The sequence below is a fragment of the Neopelma chrysocephalum genome, unplaced genomic scaffold (genome assembly GCF_003984885.1).
Source record: "Neopelma chrysocephalum unplaced genomic scaffold, ASM398488v2 Primary Assembly neopelma1_59, whole genome shotgun sequence".
Taxonomy (NCBI): domain Eukaryota; kingdom Metazoa; phylum Chordata; class Aves; order Passeriformes; family Pipridae; genus Neopelma; species Neopelma chrysocephalum.
In genome coordinates this window covers 29,842,048-29,862,192 of record NW_020897714.1, presented here as the reverse complement: position 1 = coordinate 29,862,192, position 20,145 = coordinate 29,842,048, and the positions used below count along the sequence as shown (strand labels likewise).

At 40.4% G+C, this 20,145-nt stretch overlaps 1 protein-coding gene across 1 annotated transcript in view; it reads right to left on the bottom strand.

The window, feature by feature from the left end:
• The window catches only part of BCL2L13 (BCL2 like 13), a 40,204-nt gene that overhangs the window by 12,774 nt on the left and 7,285 nt on the right, over positions 1–20,145 (bottom strand). Inside the window, exons 3-6 of the mRNA XM_027680754.1 lie at positions 13,101–13,211; positions 11,988–12,144; positions 8,771–8,840; positions 3,508–3,651 (exon numbers count right to left, since the gene is read on the bottom strand). Coding sequence (XP_027536555.1) covers positions 3,508–3,651; positions 8,771–8,840; positions 11,988–12,144; positions 13,101–13,211 — 482 coding nt within the window. The remainder of the gene's footprint in view (positions 1–3,507; positions 3,652–8,770; positions 8,841–11,987; positions 12,145–13,100; positions 13,212–20,145) is intronic.

Below are 20,145 nucleotides of genomic sequence, written 5' to 3'. Positions count from 1 at the left end.
GGGAGAGGAGAAAAAGGGAGGGGAGAGGAGAAAAAGGGAGGGGAGAGCATGTACACTGCATGTCAGTTTGTTGAGCCCTAACATTGCTTTCGGGAAAGAGAAGAACGAAGCTACTTGTAAATCAGGCTGGGTATTGCTTTGCAATGGTTCAAGATGATAAAGGAAGGAGATCTTAGTGTGACCATTTGACTCATTAGTCAGGAGGAAGAAATGTGTCCCCTATTTAGAGAACCTGGAATGCCCAGCACACCTTTTGCTCCGAAAGAGAGATCATACTAAAACTTAAGAGTTAAGCAGGGTAAATATAAGAGCTGCAGCCAAACCCGTCACAGCAATGAGTGAAAGAAGGAGGCTGTCCAGAAGAAAGAAACTTTTCCTTGCTTTCCTACAGTCCTCCAAAATCGATTTGCATCTACCAGCAAATCTAAGAGATTGTAAACTAGATGAGGTGGTCCTTTCATCTCTTCATTCATGTTTATGTTGCCAGCTGCACCCAAACACAATATGCAGTGCACTGCAGACATTCCTACTTGGAAGACTTTCACCCTGAAGTAGTAGAAGAGAGCCAGGGGAAAGGGAACAGGATACACAATGTCCAGAATCACAGCACTGAAATACCTATGCACTTAGACACAAAAATATGCCAGTCATGCCCTCACCAACCAACCCACCATTACATCCCAGTCCCATCCTGCCACCAAAAGTTAGCTGAATCACAATTTTAGTGCCTGAAGGGAGAACGGGAGGGGAACACTCATTGCTTCAACGCATCATCTCGTAACCATATCTCTGCAGGACTGGCATGAAAAAAATCAAAACGCAACTTCTCATCCTCTCAAATCTCAGATTTCCCACTCCCTACAAGCCACATCGACTTCTCGAAATTTGCTGCATAGCTATCCAATTTATAAATCTTAACTCTCTTGAGCCAGCAATTTTGCTTCTAGTTAACTGCCCACCTTCCTCAGTCAGATGCTTTCCCAGACCAACAAGGCTCCTGAGCTCATAGAGGAACCTTCAAGCCTTGCACACATGCAGAACCCTGGGAGCTCTTCCAGCCGCATCCTGGCTGCACAGCAGGATGCAGCAAGTGCGTGACACAGCTCTGTAAAATTCTGACTCCCCAGATCCACAGTGGGGCACAGGAAAGGCTCAGCTGACCCCTTACCTTTGACTGGCTACTTCCCTCCTGGATAAGGTTGACTTCAATCCAAAAATTGAGGAAGATCCCAAATTATGTGGTGCCAAGAGAAGAGATAGGACCAGAGACAGCACAGAGTTTTTCAGGTCTGCCCCTGAAAAGCTGACTCCTGTGAAGTTCTCCTCTGCTCCTGGCCCACAAAAAACCAGAGAGGCTATTCTGGCATCTTCTCAGTTTTAAGCAAGCTCTTAGCAGCTGCAGGAAAGACCTATCTTCACCCACTCCAAAATAACACAAAAATTGACCCTGTTACTGTCACGGCAACATGAGTCACTGGAGACTCCCAGGTTTCTACGCTGCCCTTATGGCTCTAGCAGATTATTACTGACAACTTGATCCGGCACACAGAGCCCCCGTGGCAGATGCTTATCTTAAAAAATGCAAACACTTCCATGGCAGCGGCTCTTCCCGGCCCTTCTCAGAAATACAACCTCTCCCACCCCGGCCTCACGCCCTGCTCCCAGCACTGCCATCCCCAACCACCATCCCACAGGCTTGGAACAAACTGAGAATCACGCAGCTTGGTAAAAATGAACATTTTGCTTAGGGGGAAAAAAAAAATACAGTAAAACCACATATTCCCCTTCCTCCACATAAAGTCACAAGCCCCGTGGGTCCCCAGCCCTATGCCCAGAGCAACTCACAAAAGGTTAGTGCAGCTACATTAATTCATCTGGAAAGGATTTTCATCACCTTGTCTCTTTCCTCGCCTCTTGTGCTGTTTCAAAAATAGCTCTGGCTTGTTTGCTGCACCGCTCGTGTCAGTGTGATTTCATGCCTGGCTGGACGGACACAGACGGGCTCGCAGCCCGGCTCTGTACATACATGCACAGTCACACAAACACAAAGCACAGCCCCCTCCTGCTGGAAAGCTGCTTGTTTTCAGAGGCTTTGCGCTGTATTAAGTGTGTTTACAGCAGGCCTCTAAAAGAGGCTGGAGAACAGACCACAGCCCTTTCTGGGCTTAAAAAACGAGGCAGGAAAGCAAAACAGCACCAACATTGATCTCTCTTAAAGCTGCAAGTAAGGACCTGCCCTGGGATGAAAATACTTTGAAATGTGAGTGCATTTATCAAACAACCTGAGGTCATTTGGCTCAGTGCTGTTAGTGCTTCTCTCCATTAAAGACAAACAATCCCTCCCAAAGGCCTTGAAAACTATCATCCACCACTGCCAGGAAGGGAACAGATAAAGAAGGTGCAGATGTGCAGAAATTCTGGAAAGAACTAGTCTTAAAAAAAAACCTCAGGTACACTCTTGAAATGTGAGAAGCTTCTGAATGAGATTTTTCCTACTAGTGCTTTTTTTATCACTGGGTTTTCCTGAACAGCTTTTCTTTTTAGAATAAATCAACTTGCTGGAGCCATTTCACAAATCCCAGATTAATTCCATTCAAATCTGGCATCCTTCCCAAACCCAGTAATCTAAGGCTCAGCCTTCAAGACCCAGCTCCTGGGCTCTGAGCTGTCTCTCTGATGTATTTTTAAATGAAACCTTCTCAGCATGCCATGACTCAGGAACATTGGTTACCATGAATTAAAGATTTCTACAAGGAAAACTGAAGCACAAAGAAATCCTGATTGCTCATTCTATGCATGTTCCTACACAGCTATAAAGTCTAATACGCATGAGGTATTTTAACACTTATTATAAAAATAAATTAGTACCTACTGACATTTCTGCATGAAGTGTTCTCCAATTACTTATCTGCTAAAAAACCACTCTGAAATTTAAGAGGAGAAAAGAAAACATATACCATTCCCAGCAGTCACCAGGGGATACTATTAAAAAGAAGAGCCTCTTGGGCACAGTATCTCTTGCTAGGGGTGTTTGTTTCCACATGCAGTGCTGCATGTATATTAACAGGAAAGCACATACAATCAAAAGCTCACCATACAAATTAGCAACAAATTAGCACCTTTACACACCGTGTATGAAACCTAATTGTTATCTGACACCTAAGGACCTCTTCAGTTGCAACAGCAATCCAGCAAACCAGGCATGCAAAGAACTGGAACAGACTGCCTGGGGAAATTGTGGAGTCCAATCACACAGGTCTTTAATGCCAACATCAGAAATGAATGGGTAAAAGTCAGTTCTGCCTTGGGGCAGAGAAGTGACATAGATGACTGCCCGAGATCCCTTTCTGGTCCTGACCTCCTCCTATTTTTTTGCTTTTTCTGAGTCATTCCCTCTTGCATCTGCTTACTTCTAGCAACCCCTTAGCTTTCACTCCTGTTCAGACTCATATCACATTTAGAAATAAGCTTTGAACAAACTATGAAAATGAAACATGGTCTTCTTACCCATCCTCCCTGTTGAATGATATAGTCTGCAGAATAGTCTTCTAGATATGTCACCCCGAAGTTCACAAGGGCACTCAGTGGTTCCTGACCCCGTCTGGTTAACTCCATCAGAAACTGTTGTAACAGAACCAGGGGCACCAAGACCTTCAAAAAACAAGAATTGTGAATAAATATAGAAAGCATAATCAATGCTACTGTGTAGCTAGAACAGAATTCACATGGTCCACAGAAAAGGTCTGAGTCTACAAGTCCAAAGATACCAGGGACTTAATTTCTGACATTTCAATACACTTCATTTCTGTGAAGACACAAGGCAGACACGCAATACAAGGCACTAAAAAAGAAGCACTCGGTTTGATATGCAAAATAACACAGCTTAACTAGAGAATTTCACAGGACAGGACTGCAGTGCTTTCTTAAGCCCCATTTTTTTCCCAAGACAGGATTCAGGTAGAAAAGCAAAAGAGGTCCAGAACCTTCTATCCCTGAAATGGAAAGATGCAACACAACTTGAAGGGACATGCATCCAAATTGTATTTAAGTAGCAAACTCATACACATTCTTGAATAGATACTCTGAACTTCTCTTCAGAAGTTCACACTTGACCTTCAGACGGGACAGAAACAAACACCTCCTCCCAGCAGCATAACATTACAGACATGTTTAGAATGACAAACATAAAGCCCTCTCCATGTCAAACTATGATGAATTTAACACACAGATTTTGCTCCCTCATTTCCCACTCCCATTCCTCTTTAGAAACGTTTTGTCTTTAATTGAATGCTCAGCCTCAACCCAAATTGCTCTGGAAGATGAAAGACTCTGTGAACCCACTTCCTTCATATTATACAGTTCTAGCCACCTCCTTCTGAAATTATGTTTTTGTTTGCCTAAACAACAAGCAGTTGAACTTTTAAACTCTAAATTTATTCTCCTAGAGCACCCAAGTGGCCCTCTGGGCAAAGTTTATACGCAGCGCTTCGCCAAGGTCAGGAAACCAGCATGAACTGAAGTCACGAGCATCTGAAAAAGCATTTTTATGATGTGAGAAAAATATTTGTCAGTTTTACCACCCCTCGTTTGTGACAACTGCAGTGCACATCCATTCACTGTGCAGACAGGAACGCTGTTCCCCAGCTGCACAAGGGAGATGCAGGATTTCCTACTGCTCATACTGACCTCCTAATGCCTCCTGCCTTTTCCACTCTCTTCCCCCTTCAGCCTGTTTTTTTTTGCTCGAAATATCCTGCATTACTACTACTATCCCTGAAATCACACCTTAGGATGAAAAGCTGGAGGAAGACGAATAGGAAAAGTAAGGCTGGGTTTGAGATTAGTACTAAATTCATGATGGTGTCTCACTGAGGTGGACTACTGAAACCAGACAGGACTTAAAAAATGCCTGTTACCTGATACATTTCAGATGTTCCAGCTGAGTAACAAATGTGAGAGTCCTATACTACGGCAGACAGGTTACAGAACTGTTTTGTGATGAACAGTAAACGCTGGTAACTGTCAACACATCACTAGGAATGTCATGGTGCTTGAATCTTAAAAGCAAGATGGTGTTTGAATTTTAAAAGTCTGGGGGGTTTTTTGAGTTTCTTGCAATTGATCTCAACTCAGAGGCAGAAGAGGTGCAAGCTCACAGTGCACAAATGTAAGGAGCCAGTCAAGGTGAGATGTCAGAAGAAACTTCAATCTTTTTGGATCCAAAATAAAAGCATGCTGTCAAGGGTAGGCATCTTTCAGAGGCTTTGGGCACACCCACATAACTCTACAAGAGCATGAACACTGAGATCTCAAAATATTTGACATTTACTGTAAGCTGAAGGCAAAAGAAACAAAGGCAAAAAAAGGCTGCTTGGGAAATGAAGGGAGCTAAATGCTGGCATACTGAACATGACTTGCCTTCTTCCTCTGCCAACTTAAATACCTAATCCATCCATTCCTCCCAAATTCAGTAAACATGTGCAAACCTGTGCAAGCCTCAGGACCGAGGGACCAATCTCAAACTCTGATACCAGTCCCACACAGACCAACAAACACCACCTGGTTTTCCTTTCCCCCTGAAATTACTGACACTTCTACCTTTGAGACCCGGAGGAACAGGAGCGGGTTTGCATGACACTGTCCCTAAATTCATGAAAGAAATTACCTTCACAGTACTTCCATAGAGGATAACAACAGCTTTCTGCACTTAAGAGTAGCTGTGAGAATGGTGATGAGGTTTAACTAGACCGAAGTAAAAATACAGCGTTTGCAATTCAAAGCAACAGCAACTCCCTCCACCAGGATGCCTGGGAAGGAATGCTGAGGGCTATTTATATTATGACTGAAGAAAAGCTTACACAGAAAAGAGCTGGCAGGAGAAAACTTCTAGGGAATCATTAAAAAAAACACTTTACTATCAGAAGGTATCTCATTGTGTAAATGGAAGATTTGTGTCAATGATACCATTTGAATCCCACAGTTCAGTGTTACAAATTCAAATGAATGCAAAAAAAATTATTACAAAGAAAGTTCAGAAACTTTCAAGAAGCTGTATCCAAAATTATTGCAGCTCTGTGTACCTTTCAACTATTTCAACATAAAATTCACCTAATTCTTCATTATTTCTTACATTTTTGTTGTATTATTCTTTGGCCCTGTTAATAGCAAGAATGGGGCACTGAGATGCCTGCTAACCTACTCACCAGTTCCACTGGCTCTCAATAACAGTATTTGTTATCCTTTCATAGGATGCACAATAGTGGGATTATGCATTTTGGAGCATGTATAGAATATTCAGTTTTAAGCAAAAAGCATAATAACTCAGCAGTGGAGTACTTCAATTTTTCAAATTATATATATTACAGAAATATAATTTGTCCTGTTTTAGGTGGCTTTGGTTTTGTTTTATTTTAATGAGAGCTTTACTTCAAGTAGAAAGTGAAGACTTTTTCTTTACAGAATCCAACAGGATGCCTCTTATTTTCACATCAAAATTTCTGAGAAATACATGGAAAAAATTAATTTCCTGGCTTATTTTCCCCGAGAACCAGCACTTCTAATGTCTGTGGATAAACTTTACTTCTGTGGGATGTCAGTGGAAGAACTGATGATCTCATGTATTAGCTTACCCTGCAATATTTCCTCATTCAGATGGGTATTCATGTTTTAGTAACTGCAACCATCCCTTTACATCCCATGTGCCAGTCAGTTAACCAAATCTGTTCAGGAGTTCAAACATACCATTGCACTTTGGAAAATATCCCTATTTTTAAAGGGAAAAAAATAACAGCTATATTTTCCAAGTGTCATCCTTCCGCTCACACTTGTATGATGAATATTCTTTGGAAGCTGGTATGACTAAACATGACACCTCCCCAATTTCAAACCATCAGCTGCTGCCACAGCTCCTGTGCATCTTCAATTTCTGCTCCACCCAAGAAACTACAGGATACAGGGAGTGCTTTGTTACTCTGTTCTGCCAGGCCAGCTAGTTGTGTTTTCTTATTATTCAGTCATAAAAGGGAGGAAGCTTCAGTTCTCCCAAACATACATCCTCCAGATTTTCACAAACTTGAGGCCAGCACAGCCTCATTTTGCTGCTATGTGCCTGCTAATTAGACCTAACACTATCTCTATTTATAGCTGCTTCTTAAAATTATTTTTCTAACAGCTTCTTTACAGTGAAAATTCAGCTGAGCTGAGATGGGAGGAAAGATATCTAGATCTCTTCTGTTACAAAATACAATTCTGATTAAGATGATAAAGGAATTTAAAAGGAAATGAAACCAACACAAATGTATTCCACCTCCTCAAAACAAGGATTATTAAAGGAACTGCTGGGCATTCCTGAAGCATCAAGCTACCATGAAAACAATACCAACAGATGCTGTGCTAGTCTACAAAATTTCCATTCTGGTTTGCTTCTGGACTATAAAGTTTTGTAGCAACAAATGTTACAGGGAAGCAAAGCTGATGGCAACCACGAGGTGACGGGGACCAAAATCCACCACCCCCAGGGGCTGCACAAATGTAGCACAATGGAGACTGAATCATCTCCCCAGGGCTGGATCTTCAAGAGATGGGTTCCAAAAGCAGACTGAGAGGCACCAGGGCACTGACAAGCCCCATCCACCTCCTCCCTTGCCAGCTGAGCCACAATGACTGGTTTTATGCTTGGTTTTAGTTTTCACCAACTGAAAAGTAAAATGTGCTAGCTTAAGCCACCTTCTTGATAATCAGATTTCATGGTTGTTTAAACTAAAATGCTGTGAATCACAAGAGGACGAATTGAAAGAGCACACACATAAAGCAATTATAATTGCTGGAGCCATGGGCAGTAATTTGTCATGCAATGTTTAAACAAACTGCTTTACAAGTGCCCACACCCTTGGTTAGTTTCTGAAGTAAGCAGGGAAATCTAGTCAAGGAAAAGTATTTCTGGAAAAAAAACAAAGAGGGAAAAAGATTTCTTGTTCTATTTTAAATTTAAGACTAAATTTTAATGCTCAAATTGTGATTAAATTTGTAAATAGTTATTTCATTTCATTCTTTTTCTGATGCCCACTGAACCTATCAGAGAATGATTAAGGAGATGAATTTGAATGATTAATGAAAGATGACTCTGGGAAGAGTAATTCTACTCATTCTACATTAAAAGTATTATAAAGATTGTTCATTTACAGATTTGCATTTTGTTTTAAAGAGAAGGTTCAGTTCATTTACAGATTTGCATATTGCTTTAAAAGGAAGTTTGAGGCAACTACTCTGGATTCCAGGTAGGCACACTATGCTTATGTTTTATGAACAATTTAAATATCATGAAGATACTGTCAATTTTTATTTTCACCATGTTCAGCACACTTTTTTACATGTATTTTAAACCTGACATGGGAACAGAAAAACAGTAGAGAAGTATTATGAAAACATCTGTATCAGATTCCATTACGAAACTGCTATGGAAATAAACGTCTCTTGGGAATTTAAAAATGTTTAGTGATTATTAAAAAAAAAGTCAAGCAACATCTCTAACTTTTCATTTTACTATCATAGAGGAAGATTGACCTAATACTTACATTCTATAACTTCTGACTAAATTATCTAAAAACTACTCAGTATGTGCACGTTCCGAGAGTGCAATTTATTTCACACTAAAACCAAGTGGGTTCTTTCTATTCCTGGCCCTCTGTGAAGCACAACTGTACCTCATAAAACCATTATGGACATCAAACAGATATGAGATACATCCAAGTTAAAGTCATTTATCTGGTACCTTGTTCCATCCACTGGCATGAGCAGCTGCCTCTTGTGTGCGTTCTCGATATTCTTGATATGTCACCGGCCTGCAGAAGTTAAACCAACACTGAAAGTTATAAAAGGAAACAAAAGAACAAGAATAAAATAAAATTCTCAGTTTCCAGAGAACAAAATATTTTCACATGCATCACAGCAAATAATTTTCCAGAGCTAACAAGTCTTGTGTTTCAGGATACAAAACACCAGCACCAGACAGGGTCAGGAAGGCATCACCTTCTCCCAGTTACACAGTTTCATTTAACTGATTAAATGAATTTCATAACAATTTGATACTCTACAACTTAAAAGACCTTAGATAAGTAGGCTCTGTGATATGCTACAAAATTTCTAAGCTCTTGCATATAATTTTTTTATAATCTAAGACTTTAAAGATAGAAAATTCTACTAAAAAACTCATATGTGAGGTAGAGGTCAATGAAAAGTAAAAATTTTATAAACAATATGGGCTATGAACCAACACAGAGTGCTTGGCTGCATTAACATTACGTTAGAGTTGAAGCCTTTATTTGCAAGAAACAGCACTTCTGATCATAAAAAAACCCTTCATATTTCAGTAGATACCTCTAATCTAGATTTATCACCTCTCTAACTTCTCTGAATCGGGATGATGAAATTCCACTCTTCCATATTCTTTCCTCCAAGATCATACAGCATCTGATAAAAAGTCAGTAACAATAAAGGCTGTCTGCCAAGTGATGCACTGCTTCAAAAGCAGCCAGATCATTCCGAAAGGCAAGTTCAGACTTTAGTTTAAGAGAAATAGTGTTAACTGGCATTGGACAAGAAAACTCCCTATTGAATCTGTCATGATCTAACAGCCTGCTGAACCCTAATACTTGTTTATATGCATGTAAGAGAGGAGGGAAATACAAGCAAAATAAATATGTATTGCATCAAACAGCACTACTGTAGCAAACATGGGTAAAAGAACAGAGTTAAAGCACAGTGGGGAAAACATAATTTGGGTTTGTCATTTTAAGTGCATTCTCTTAACTTCCTTGGTATGTTAGTTCTTTACAACACAAATCCAGATCAATCAGTGGGATGAGAAGAGCAAGAACAGCTGCAGGAAGGATATTCTCGGGAGATTAAATAGTAGCTCTACTTTGCCTTAGAAAAAGGCCACATAGTTTCACAGGCATTTCAGACTTTATATGTATGTCTGCACGTACAGAAAGAAAAAATTACTTAGAATGCAAACATTTTCCCACAGAAAACATAAGAAGCCTAGAACATCAGGTTACCAACAAGCTAGAAACCCTTAATTTTCAAAGACCTCCTTTCAGGAACTTTCCAAAAAGAATCAACCTAGAGTGCACCACTTATGACCCCTCAATGTCAGTCAGTCAGCCAACTATCAATAACCTTTAAGACACTTAAAATGCTGTTATTTCAATGTAACATTTTAGACACAGAAAAAGGATGGGTTGCAAGACTTCCTGTTAATTTTCCAACTCATTACCAGTCTGGTTTTTTAGTGTGTTAGTGAGGTATTTTTCAGAACCTGAGCTCTTCAGAAGACAGTTAAGTACAAGTTTTTAAGGCCATGTGGGACTAATGCCTGGCTTGTAAAGGCAGATTAGCTGCTGCCATTTCTAGAGGAACACACTGGCCTATCTTTTGCCACTTAAGACAGAGTGCACTTCTCCCCTGGATGACTCATGGAAAAAGAGACAATCATCTTCATCTCTCTGGTCAGATGTTACATGGCACCTTTGGTGTGAACTCCAGATCAGGGTCATGGAATCACAGGATGGTTTGGGTTGGAAGGGACCTCTAAAGATCAATGGCAGGGACATCTTTCACTACATCAGGCTGCCCAAAGCCCCATCTTACCTGACTTTGAACAGTCAGTTTTAAATTATATTGGTCATAAAAAGTCAACCCCTACTTGTCAGCTAGGGAGCTAGTTAAGGAATATATGGGCTAGTTAAGGACTCACAGAATGGCTGATGTGGGAAAAGACCTCTGGAGAACATCCTGTCCAACCTCCTTGCTCTATTAGGGTCTCCTAGTGCACGCTGCCCAGGACAGCTTTTGGGAATCTCCAAGTATGGAGACTCCACAATCCCTCTGGGCAACCTGTGCCAGTGCTCAGTCACCTTCAGTAAAAGGGTGTTTCCTTTGTGCAGATGGAATGAATTCCAAATTTGTATCTTCCAGAAGTCTGCCATGAAGGGTATTACCTTCATGAGGGCATGAGATGCCTCTTCAATGTATATATGGAAGACTTACACCCCATGCAACAAAGTTTACACCAGGTGCTGATTTCTAGGCTTCCAGTACCTTTTTGTTCCAACAGTTCATGAACAGCTACACAAACTCTTATAAAAAGTAGCACTGGAGATTCTCAGCCTCTTTTTGAGCCACGTTATTTTAACCAATCCACAAAACACAGGCCCAGAGAGCTGTTTGCTAATGTTGCCTTCACAACCGCATTTATGGAACCATCCCTAAAGCAGCACCTTCCAACTCCAGCTCTCTATAAACACGTTTTGGAGGTCACTCAGAAAAGCCTCAAGCAGTTCATGTGGATCCATTAAATTCAGGCTGGTAATTTATAATAGAAAACCAAGCAACCACAACAATTTTACCCATTTTCAAAAGACATTAATCAAGATACTAGCATGCCAAGTACAATGTGCTATTTAAACAACAGGCTTAAATTGGCAGCACAGCTCTTAAGGCACCAAGGTTAGCCCAGGGGCCCACATCTGCTCCAGATGTGTACCTGAAGGGTGGTCACAAAGCATTTAACCACCATCCTTTGAGGCAAACTCTCCCACTCATCAGGAGCCAGACTACAAACCAACCCTCAGCTCCACTCTTAACTATAAGGTAAAAGAAGTTAATCTGGCTACAGCCCAGATTCATGAAATTAATTGGCAATGGCAGTGGCAGCTGCCAGTTCCACCAGCAAACCAAACTGCCTGAAGCAGCCTCAGAAGTTCAATGAAATAAGCTTAGAAAGATTTTAGAATTTACATTACTGCAAAGGCCAAATACCACAAAGTATTTGCACATTACAACACAAAAAAACCTCCCAGCCAGGTAAAGGAACATTGAAAAAGAAAGAAATGCAATACAAGATGAAGTTCCATCTTCAGCATTTCAACAGCAGTCACAGTGCGAAAGGAAACACCTTCCCTTTGGAAAACCAAATGGAAACTCACTTGCTAAGCAAGGTCTGTAGTGCTTTGTGCAGGTGTTCCTTCAACTCCTGGGACACTTTCTCCCCCAAATGAGCCAGGCAGTCTTCTATTGAGCTCTCTGGATTAGCAGGGCTGAACACTGGGGAAGTGTGGCAGTCAAATCCTGTAGTGGTAAATGCTGAGACAAACAAATACACAAAATAAAATTAAATAGATTCCTATAAGAACATCAACAGTCTCAGATTTCTTATCCCAGCAGTTAACACAGTTTACATGAGGGATGAAGAAATCGCAGCTCTGTAGTCAACACATATTATGAACAAATCATAAACACATGATCATAAAACAACATCCAAATACATTCTGAAAGTGGTACTTACGAGCCCGAGATGACTTTGAGCTGCATTTCCCCTCCAGCTCTTATTTCACAACTGCATCCCAGCCAGTAACTTTGCTGAATGTGCAGCTATTCTCAGTTTTAAGCTGATGCCAACCCTGATGGAGCAGCAAGGGAGCCTCTTTTCTGTGCTAGAATTTGCCCACACATGGACATCTCTGCAGCAGTACTAGAGTATCATTTTTTAAAATATTATTTTGTTCACATAACCTTTTCCTTCTCTGCTTAAAACTTCTAAGAAAGCTCTCTATGAATGAACTTAGAGTCTTTCTACTTCAGATTTCCAATTTGCCATACACATGCAAAGTAAAGACTGTTTTCAAATCGTCCCTCACTGGGCATCCCATAAAAGCCAAATCTACACATCAAAGCATGTCACAAAAAATAAACCTGCTGGAAGTGAGAAATCTGATGGTTTAAGTCCACACTCCTTGGGATATTGGCTGCTGAGGACTTCTGCCATCAGCTGCAGCAGCTTAAGGGCTGTTTACTTTTCATTATTTATAGTAGCCTATTAAATGTCATCCAGTTGTTTGCTTTGGCTGGGCTCCACCACTCCAAATGGTGGCGTTTAACTATTTTACTTCACGTGACAATGTGTAGAAATCTTGTGGGGGGAGGAGGGTAAAGAGATTCAATGCATTCAAAAATCTCTTTAACTGGAGTACCTGTTACAAATTAACCACCATTACAGTGCATAGAGATTATGGATTGAAACGGGAAAACCTGAAGAGCACCTTCCAAGATTTCTTCATCGAGACGTTTTAGCTCCTCCTCGATTTCTACTTTGATCTTCTCCAAAGCCTCTTTCTCCAAAGCATGTTGGGCCACAAGCTGTTGTTGAGCCTCTAGAAGAAACCAGAGAAATCATTCAGATGTTTCAATTCAATATTTCAAACAAGGTAGACAATGGAATATGATACTGAAATATTAAATATTAAGGAATTCAGAGTGACAGTTCTGTTTCAGACAGTGACAAGTATGATTCCATAAGGGGACTTATTACATGAACCCAGAAACACATAAACTTCCAGGCCTATTCAAGACAGAAGAGGTGCTTTAAATATTAAAAAGAAAAAATAGAACTATAAGGTTACAAACAGAATATATAACAGCTTTAAAAAACAGCTTATCTTAAATTTAAGACCAAGCCCAAACCAAGGCACACAAACAAGCTGCCATTAAACTGAATACAGTCACCATTAAACTACACCAAAACAAAGCAGACTGGCATAAGCTTGATTTTTAGTAGCAAAATAAAAAATTTATGTCGATGCCTGCAGAATCTACCAAAATACTCAGAGCAAATATGCAATGACATCAATGAACAGTTCTGAAATCTGTGAACTGTGCATCATTTCTCTGGTCAAGAGGATCTACAGGTCACAATGAAATAATTTAAAACCGGGTTCACAAGTAAGACTAAGGGCAAAGGACCCCACAGTTGTCAGTTATTTGACAGTTCTTGTCTCCTGATCAAGAAATTTAGGAATCTGAAATGGCTGCATATCCCCAGAAGTACACATGCCATGGATTGGGATTATGAATACATATACCATATGCTGATATTTGGTCACAAAAGGTCGTTTCAGCCATCTAAATCATCTTAATCATTATGCTGAACCAAAATAGACACACAAAACTGTCTCCAAACAATGCAAGATATTTAAGACAACTGTCTGCTGAATGTCAGCCTTTCCAATATAAGGCGGTATAACTACTCAAGTAACTTTTATGGGATGGGTACTAATGCAAAGACCCAGCTGCTTTTTCTTTGGGTTTGCTCATCTTTATTTCTTCCATCAGCTTTCAAGCACATCTTCAAATCCCATTCTTAAGGCACACACAAGAACTATTCCATTAATTGCTCTCCTATTTTCACCAAACTTCACTGAACCAACAGCCCCCCACTGAAATTTTCTTCTTACTTTACATTCCTTAAAATGTCCTTCTTAAGAGATAAAATGGGTCTTTCTTATATCTAAAGGAATATCAAGGTGAATTTTGTATCAAATTACTCCTGAAACAAATAAATCAACAAATAAAATTGTCAACAAAATTTCCCTTTGCTTAGTAATCCCCCTTCCAGCCATTTCCTTCCCTAAGTTTTGGGTCAGTTATCAGTCCTCATTAGCCTTGCACTCCCTTACATTCAACAGCATCAGTGACTGGGTTACCCAAAACACATTTTCTTAGCTCTCTTACTTCTGAATGTTCCTCAGAATTCTTTTCTTTGGGACTTGATGTTCTCTCACACCCCTGATTTAAATGCCACCTCCAGGCTGAGCTTCTGATAACGTTCCCCGTGTCCACTGTCTCTTACTCATTCACCCAAATACCGACAATCCAACCTCCCTCACCCTTTCTTCACCTACACCAACTGCTTCAGCTTTCATATCCAAATCTTCAGGTAAGTCCTTTAACAGCCAGTGTAGCATCCTGGTACATCTTTCTTCATTCCTGTTTTGAAGACACTAAATCATAATTTGGTGGTCTTATGAACGACTGTTTTATGGCCCGTTTTCTTTGGTCTATCTGGGACTCTCTTTACCTGCTAATTGCCTGCCCCTGTCCTCCACAATGGACACATCACTAATTTTCGCACCAGAGTGTGTGAAAACCATAAAAGCAGTTAACACACACAGATGTGCAGTTAACTACACACAAGTGAAGTGCACTGTGCATTTTCTGTATTTCAAAAAACACTGAGCAATGAGACTTTCAAGGTCTCCTGCAGTTGAAAAATAAGTTAAAAATCCACAGAATCAAGCCACTGAATGTGTGTTAATGCTCATAGATAACTGTGAAACAAAGCCTTTCTAAACCAATGTGTGCTTAAGTCAGTGCAAAATGTTTTCATTTATTTATGTCACCAGTCTAAAAGAACAAAGCATAGTCAGTTTAATTCCATTTTACTTAACCGCACATGTGCAGAATAACTTTATTTAGCTTCTTAAATCCCTTCCCAAGCAGCCTCTCTTTGTCACTCTGAACCACAAATTCCAGAGAGGAGCAAACTGTTCCTCCTTTTGGTTAATGCCTTGTCAGTCCCTTTCAGTCACCTCTTTGAGTGAAGTGCAACAAGTAAGTGCAAGTGCAAACTCCTCCCTGAACCTGTGCTCCCCCTTTGCATGGAAGGGACGAGGGTGTTCAGGAGAGCACCGTTCTCACGGGACTAATGTGACAATGATTGCACATGACAAGCTGTCATACTGGATAAGAAGTCACCCGGAAAGTGGAAGGAAGAGAAATTCCATTGCTGCCTGGGTACAAAAGAGCTGTTTAGATAATCAGCGCTGCAGTCAATGGTTTCCATCTCGTAACACCCACAACTTTGCAGCAGCTGCTGATTCCGAGAGCATCTGACTGTTCAGTCATGCCAAAATATCAAACCCCTACCCCTCCCACACCAGTGACTTTGCACTGTTTATTCCCTCAATTATGAATGGACTTCAGCTTCCTGCAGCTCCTGTAGGTTGACCAGTACCAACAAAAACTGCACAAGGTGTTGGAGAACAGCACATTCCAACAGCAAAGGTCCTAATTGAGGGGTATCTTTTTCTCCTTCAGACAAATCCCAAGTCTGTTTGCAAACAGGTAGAATAAAACAGTAAAATCAGTTTGTAGTAGATGAGAACCTACGTTCATCATTTAATGATGCAAATGGTCACACCCTGGGGCTTGTAAGAGCCACAAACACCGAGCGCTTTCCTGTGGTCAAGAAATGGCTTTGCCTCTTGTGGGCTTTGGGTAAACCAACCCTTCAAGGCCTCTTCCCAACCCAGAGGCTCAACAAACCTCTGTTACACAGACTTACACAACCAGGTTAGTGCGTTCTACTTTCTATTTATGTAATAAATGTTCCCTTTTGCACAACTATGCTCTTGTTAAGATTTTGGCTTTCAGGTATTTGGAGGTACATGAAAAGCAGAGGAAACTGTGTTCTAGAAGTCCATCAAGCGCCGCATCGCTGCCCACCAGACTACTAAATAAATGTAATACTTCAGTAAAACTCCACTGGTAAGGCCATTCCAGAAGTTTGGTAAAAATACAAGACTAACCCGTTCCCCAGGTTTGATCCCAGGAGGAGGAGGGATGGGAAGTCATTCATCAGAGCTGGAGAGTCTGCACATCTGACTCCACAGTGCTTGTGCCAAATACTGCAGCTAACAAGGGACACTGGCAACTACAAGGAGAGATCTCCTTACAAACACATTTATCCTTAAATGAAAAGGCTCAGCTCAAAAAAACCTAAAAAAGTCTAAAATATTAAGAACCAAAAAGAGAGAAGACATTGCCAACTAGTGGGGTTTTTTTGGTTTTTTGTTTTGTTTGCTTTTGGTTTTTTTGTAGGCAGAGAGGAGGCTTAGTCAAATGGAAATTCATATTCCTGGAGGGAATTCACACCCCAAAAACTCCCTTTCCTCACCTCAGTTCAGGGAATAGCTTCCTCATTACCATGAACTCAACTGGTCTGACTACAATGTGTACTTTTTCAGCCAAAGCAGGCATGTTTTCCTTAAGAGGAAAGCTTCAAACAAATGAGTTAATCATCTAAGCTAAAATCACCTAAAAAACATCTTCATTTCCTACAGGGACGGAGAATGAGTTAAAAAAAACATTTTTCCCAGTCCTGGTTCAACACTGCTCAGCTGTAAGACGTGTGTGGGAAACCACAAAAATGGCTTGATCACTAACTATGTACAGCACTTCATAGTGATTCCAAAACAGATAATAAATGGTCAAAAGAACATAATGATTGGATTGAAGTACTGTGGATAGCAGGCACCTCAGGGAAACTGAAAAACTGTCAAAACCTTGTTCACCTCTTGACTAATCTATGTCAACACGCAGTAGTGGCACTGATTATCAATCTTCCAGATGCTCTGTGAGTTAAGGGATTATTCAAGATTTCTCATTCTGTCAAGGAAAACACAGAAAAACTACTTTCCTTCATAACTTCTGTTATAGCCACAGGCTCTTAGGATGGTATCAAAACACGGGGAAGTACATTAAAAAAGAGGAATATGCTAAAAGTCCCTCCTTTATGAAATACAAAGAAGTATTTACAATACAAATTCACTGAATCACAAAAACAAAGTACTTTGACTCACTTAAAAACCAAGTAGTATTTACAAACAATTTCAGCAGATGGAAGCTTCTGTAATGAGTGTAACTTCAGGGGGAAAAATGTAGAGATGTTTTCCAATAGTTGACATTTATTTTCTGTGTATGAACCAGTAGTTACAGGTATGACAAAAAGTTCTGAAAAAATACTAAAGCATCTCTCCACAATCTAATGAACAGACAGCTGAGAGCTTCCACACATTTTAAATATATGTACTTACTTGTTGCCTCAAACAACATGAACTTACACAGGTGAGATCTTACTCTGTGTGTTTTATCAATTTATCTGAGCAACTGGTACTATCCACCTACCTGAAAACCTACCAAAAAGTAACAGAATTTATTGCTAATGGACTTTGTTTTTAATAAACTGAAGTGGCTGTTGTGCAGAATCACTATTCTGCCAAAACTAATAGGAAAAATCTCTCAAACATTTCCCAGTTAAATTTGCTGGATTTTCCTCTGGAGGCACTGAAATCCACTGCAGAGAACTACAGAGCTGTAATGCTAAAAGATTGGTTTGTCCAATAAAACCATCTTTTCTTCAAGAGTCTGGAATACCACAGATGGTTCTCTCTTCAGTCCCTGCATTGAAGAGAAGAGATCTAAACAAAAATTTGGAAGTACTAATCAGGTGTTGACTTAGATTGGCCTTATTTGCTTGAAGCTGAAAGTGATTTCAGCGATTGTAATTGAAGCCATCTTTCTTGCAACAAAATCAAGACCAACCAAGAGATCCAAAGGGAAACACAGGAGGTAATTTTCTGTGTAATTTGTCTGAATTTTCCATTCACTAAATAAAAACCCTCTGAAAACCATCAGTCTTGCAAAACATATTATGTCTGCAAAAAATGAGAAGTTTTAACTTGAAACCTACCAAGTAACTTAAAGATTTAATCTTAGCTGAGTTTTTGGAACAAAAAGTCATACATCAGAAAAAGAACTCTTTAGTAAGGAATGCAGGAAAGCAGAGGTTTGTGGCAGGTGATGGGAGGAGGAAAGGAAGGGGAAGGGACAAAAGCATTTAATCCCTCCTACCGGTTCTGGTAGGATAAGAGATAAACTTCCAACTCGTGTTGGGAAGGATTGCTTTTTTGGTTGGGTTTTTGGGCCCATCAGATAAAATCTTTGGTTTAACTGGACTGTTGAAACTTTGCTTGAAATCTGGAAAACTGCTACAGAAGGAGACTCAAAAGCAGTACAGAAATACTAACAACACCTTAAAACTAAGTGTGCCTTATTTCCTTATTTCCCATGTTCTGTACACATGCAATGGAAAGGCAGAAGATCCTCCAGCAGGTGACACAAGGAGGCTGTAATCAGGATCCTGCATTGAACTGCCCTCTAGAGGAGTCCCTCACTCTCCCACACTCAGGGAGACCAAAGAGGTTAAAACTATGAGGGCAAAGTAAAACTAGTCTTTCTGGATACTCCCATTATAATGTAATGTGGTTCAGAAAACAGACTAAGAGTAAAGGCTCATTTGGATTTAAAAAGAATATACAAAGGAAAGCACCATAAACCAGAGTCAATGTCTCATTGAAACATAAAATAAAGAAGTGTTCTGCACCTCAAAAGGAAACAGGCAATAGCCCAAATCACTGCTTCATTTTTTCCCATGACAGGTCTGACAGCACAGGAACCAAATCAAAGCAAAACAAGGTTAAGCAACAGGTGCTTTTTACTGAAATCCTCTCAATTCACAATTCAACCATACAGAGTAGAAAGACAACTAACCAGTGTTTTGAAGTGATACAGAAATCAACAATGGGAGGAACTTGGGATCATCAGACTGATAATGGTGCTTGAAAAACACACTGGCAAGCACGATGCAGTGTCAAGCTGTTATTGCCCTCCTATGTCGTAGTTACCAAACCCCAGAAGTTTCCTCCTCATGACGGGATTTTAGACAACAACTGTCCATTTTCATTTACCGGCTCTCACATCTCTCTTGCTCTTATCAGGTTCTCAGACCATGCTGTAACACCCATCTATGTCCCAGCAGTGCATTAGCAGGGCAGGAAATATCCATTATGGATATTACTCCTCTCCTGGGGGAGAATATAGAGCACATGGGGCAGAGTACAGCAAGGAGGCATCAGCCACGTGCCAGACAACAAGGAGATACAGACTGTATACAAACTACTCAGCAGTCAGAGAAGATGGATACAGCACCTCTAAATAACCACAGGGCTGCTGCCACACATATCCTGAGAGCGCAGGGAAACGCTCTTTGTTTACAAGTGAGGAGGGAAGAAGCAGGAGAAAGGATTTTTAAAGAGTAGCTGTCAGACAAATGAAAGCTGTCAGGTGCATGGAAAGCAGAAAAGCACCAGGAAAAGAGAGTTAGGAAAGAATGAAACAAATCCTGAAGCAGAAGGATAAAGTGTTTGCACTTAGTTCAACAAAGCCTGAAGTCCATCTAAGGCTTTAAAAAACAGAGTGAGAAACAAGATGGCAAATTAAAAGTAAGGGGAAATTATTTTATCCAGAGGCTTTGACCAGAAAGCAGTAAAAATACTGAAAGAGAGATCTATTTACAGTGAAAGATGACCAGGGGAGGAGACATTGTGGGCACTGTCTGGTATTGGGAATGAGGTGGGAAAATGTAGGAAGACTTCCTGTTTAAAAGAGAAGGTTTAAAGCAACAAGGAT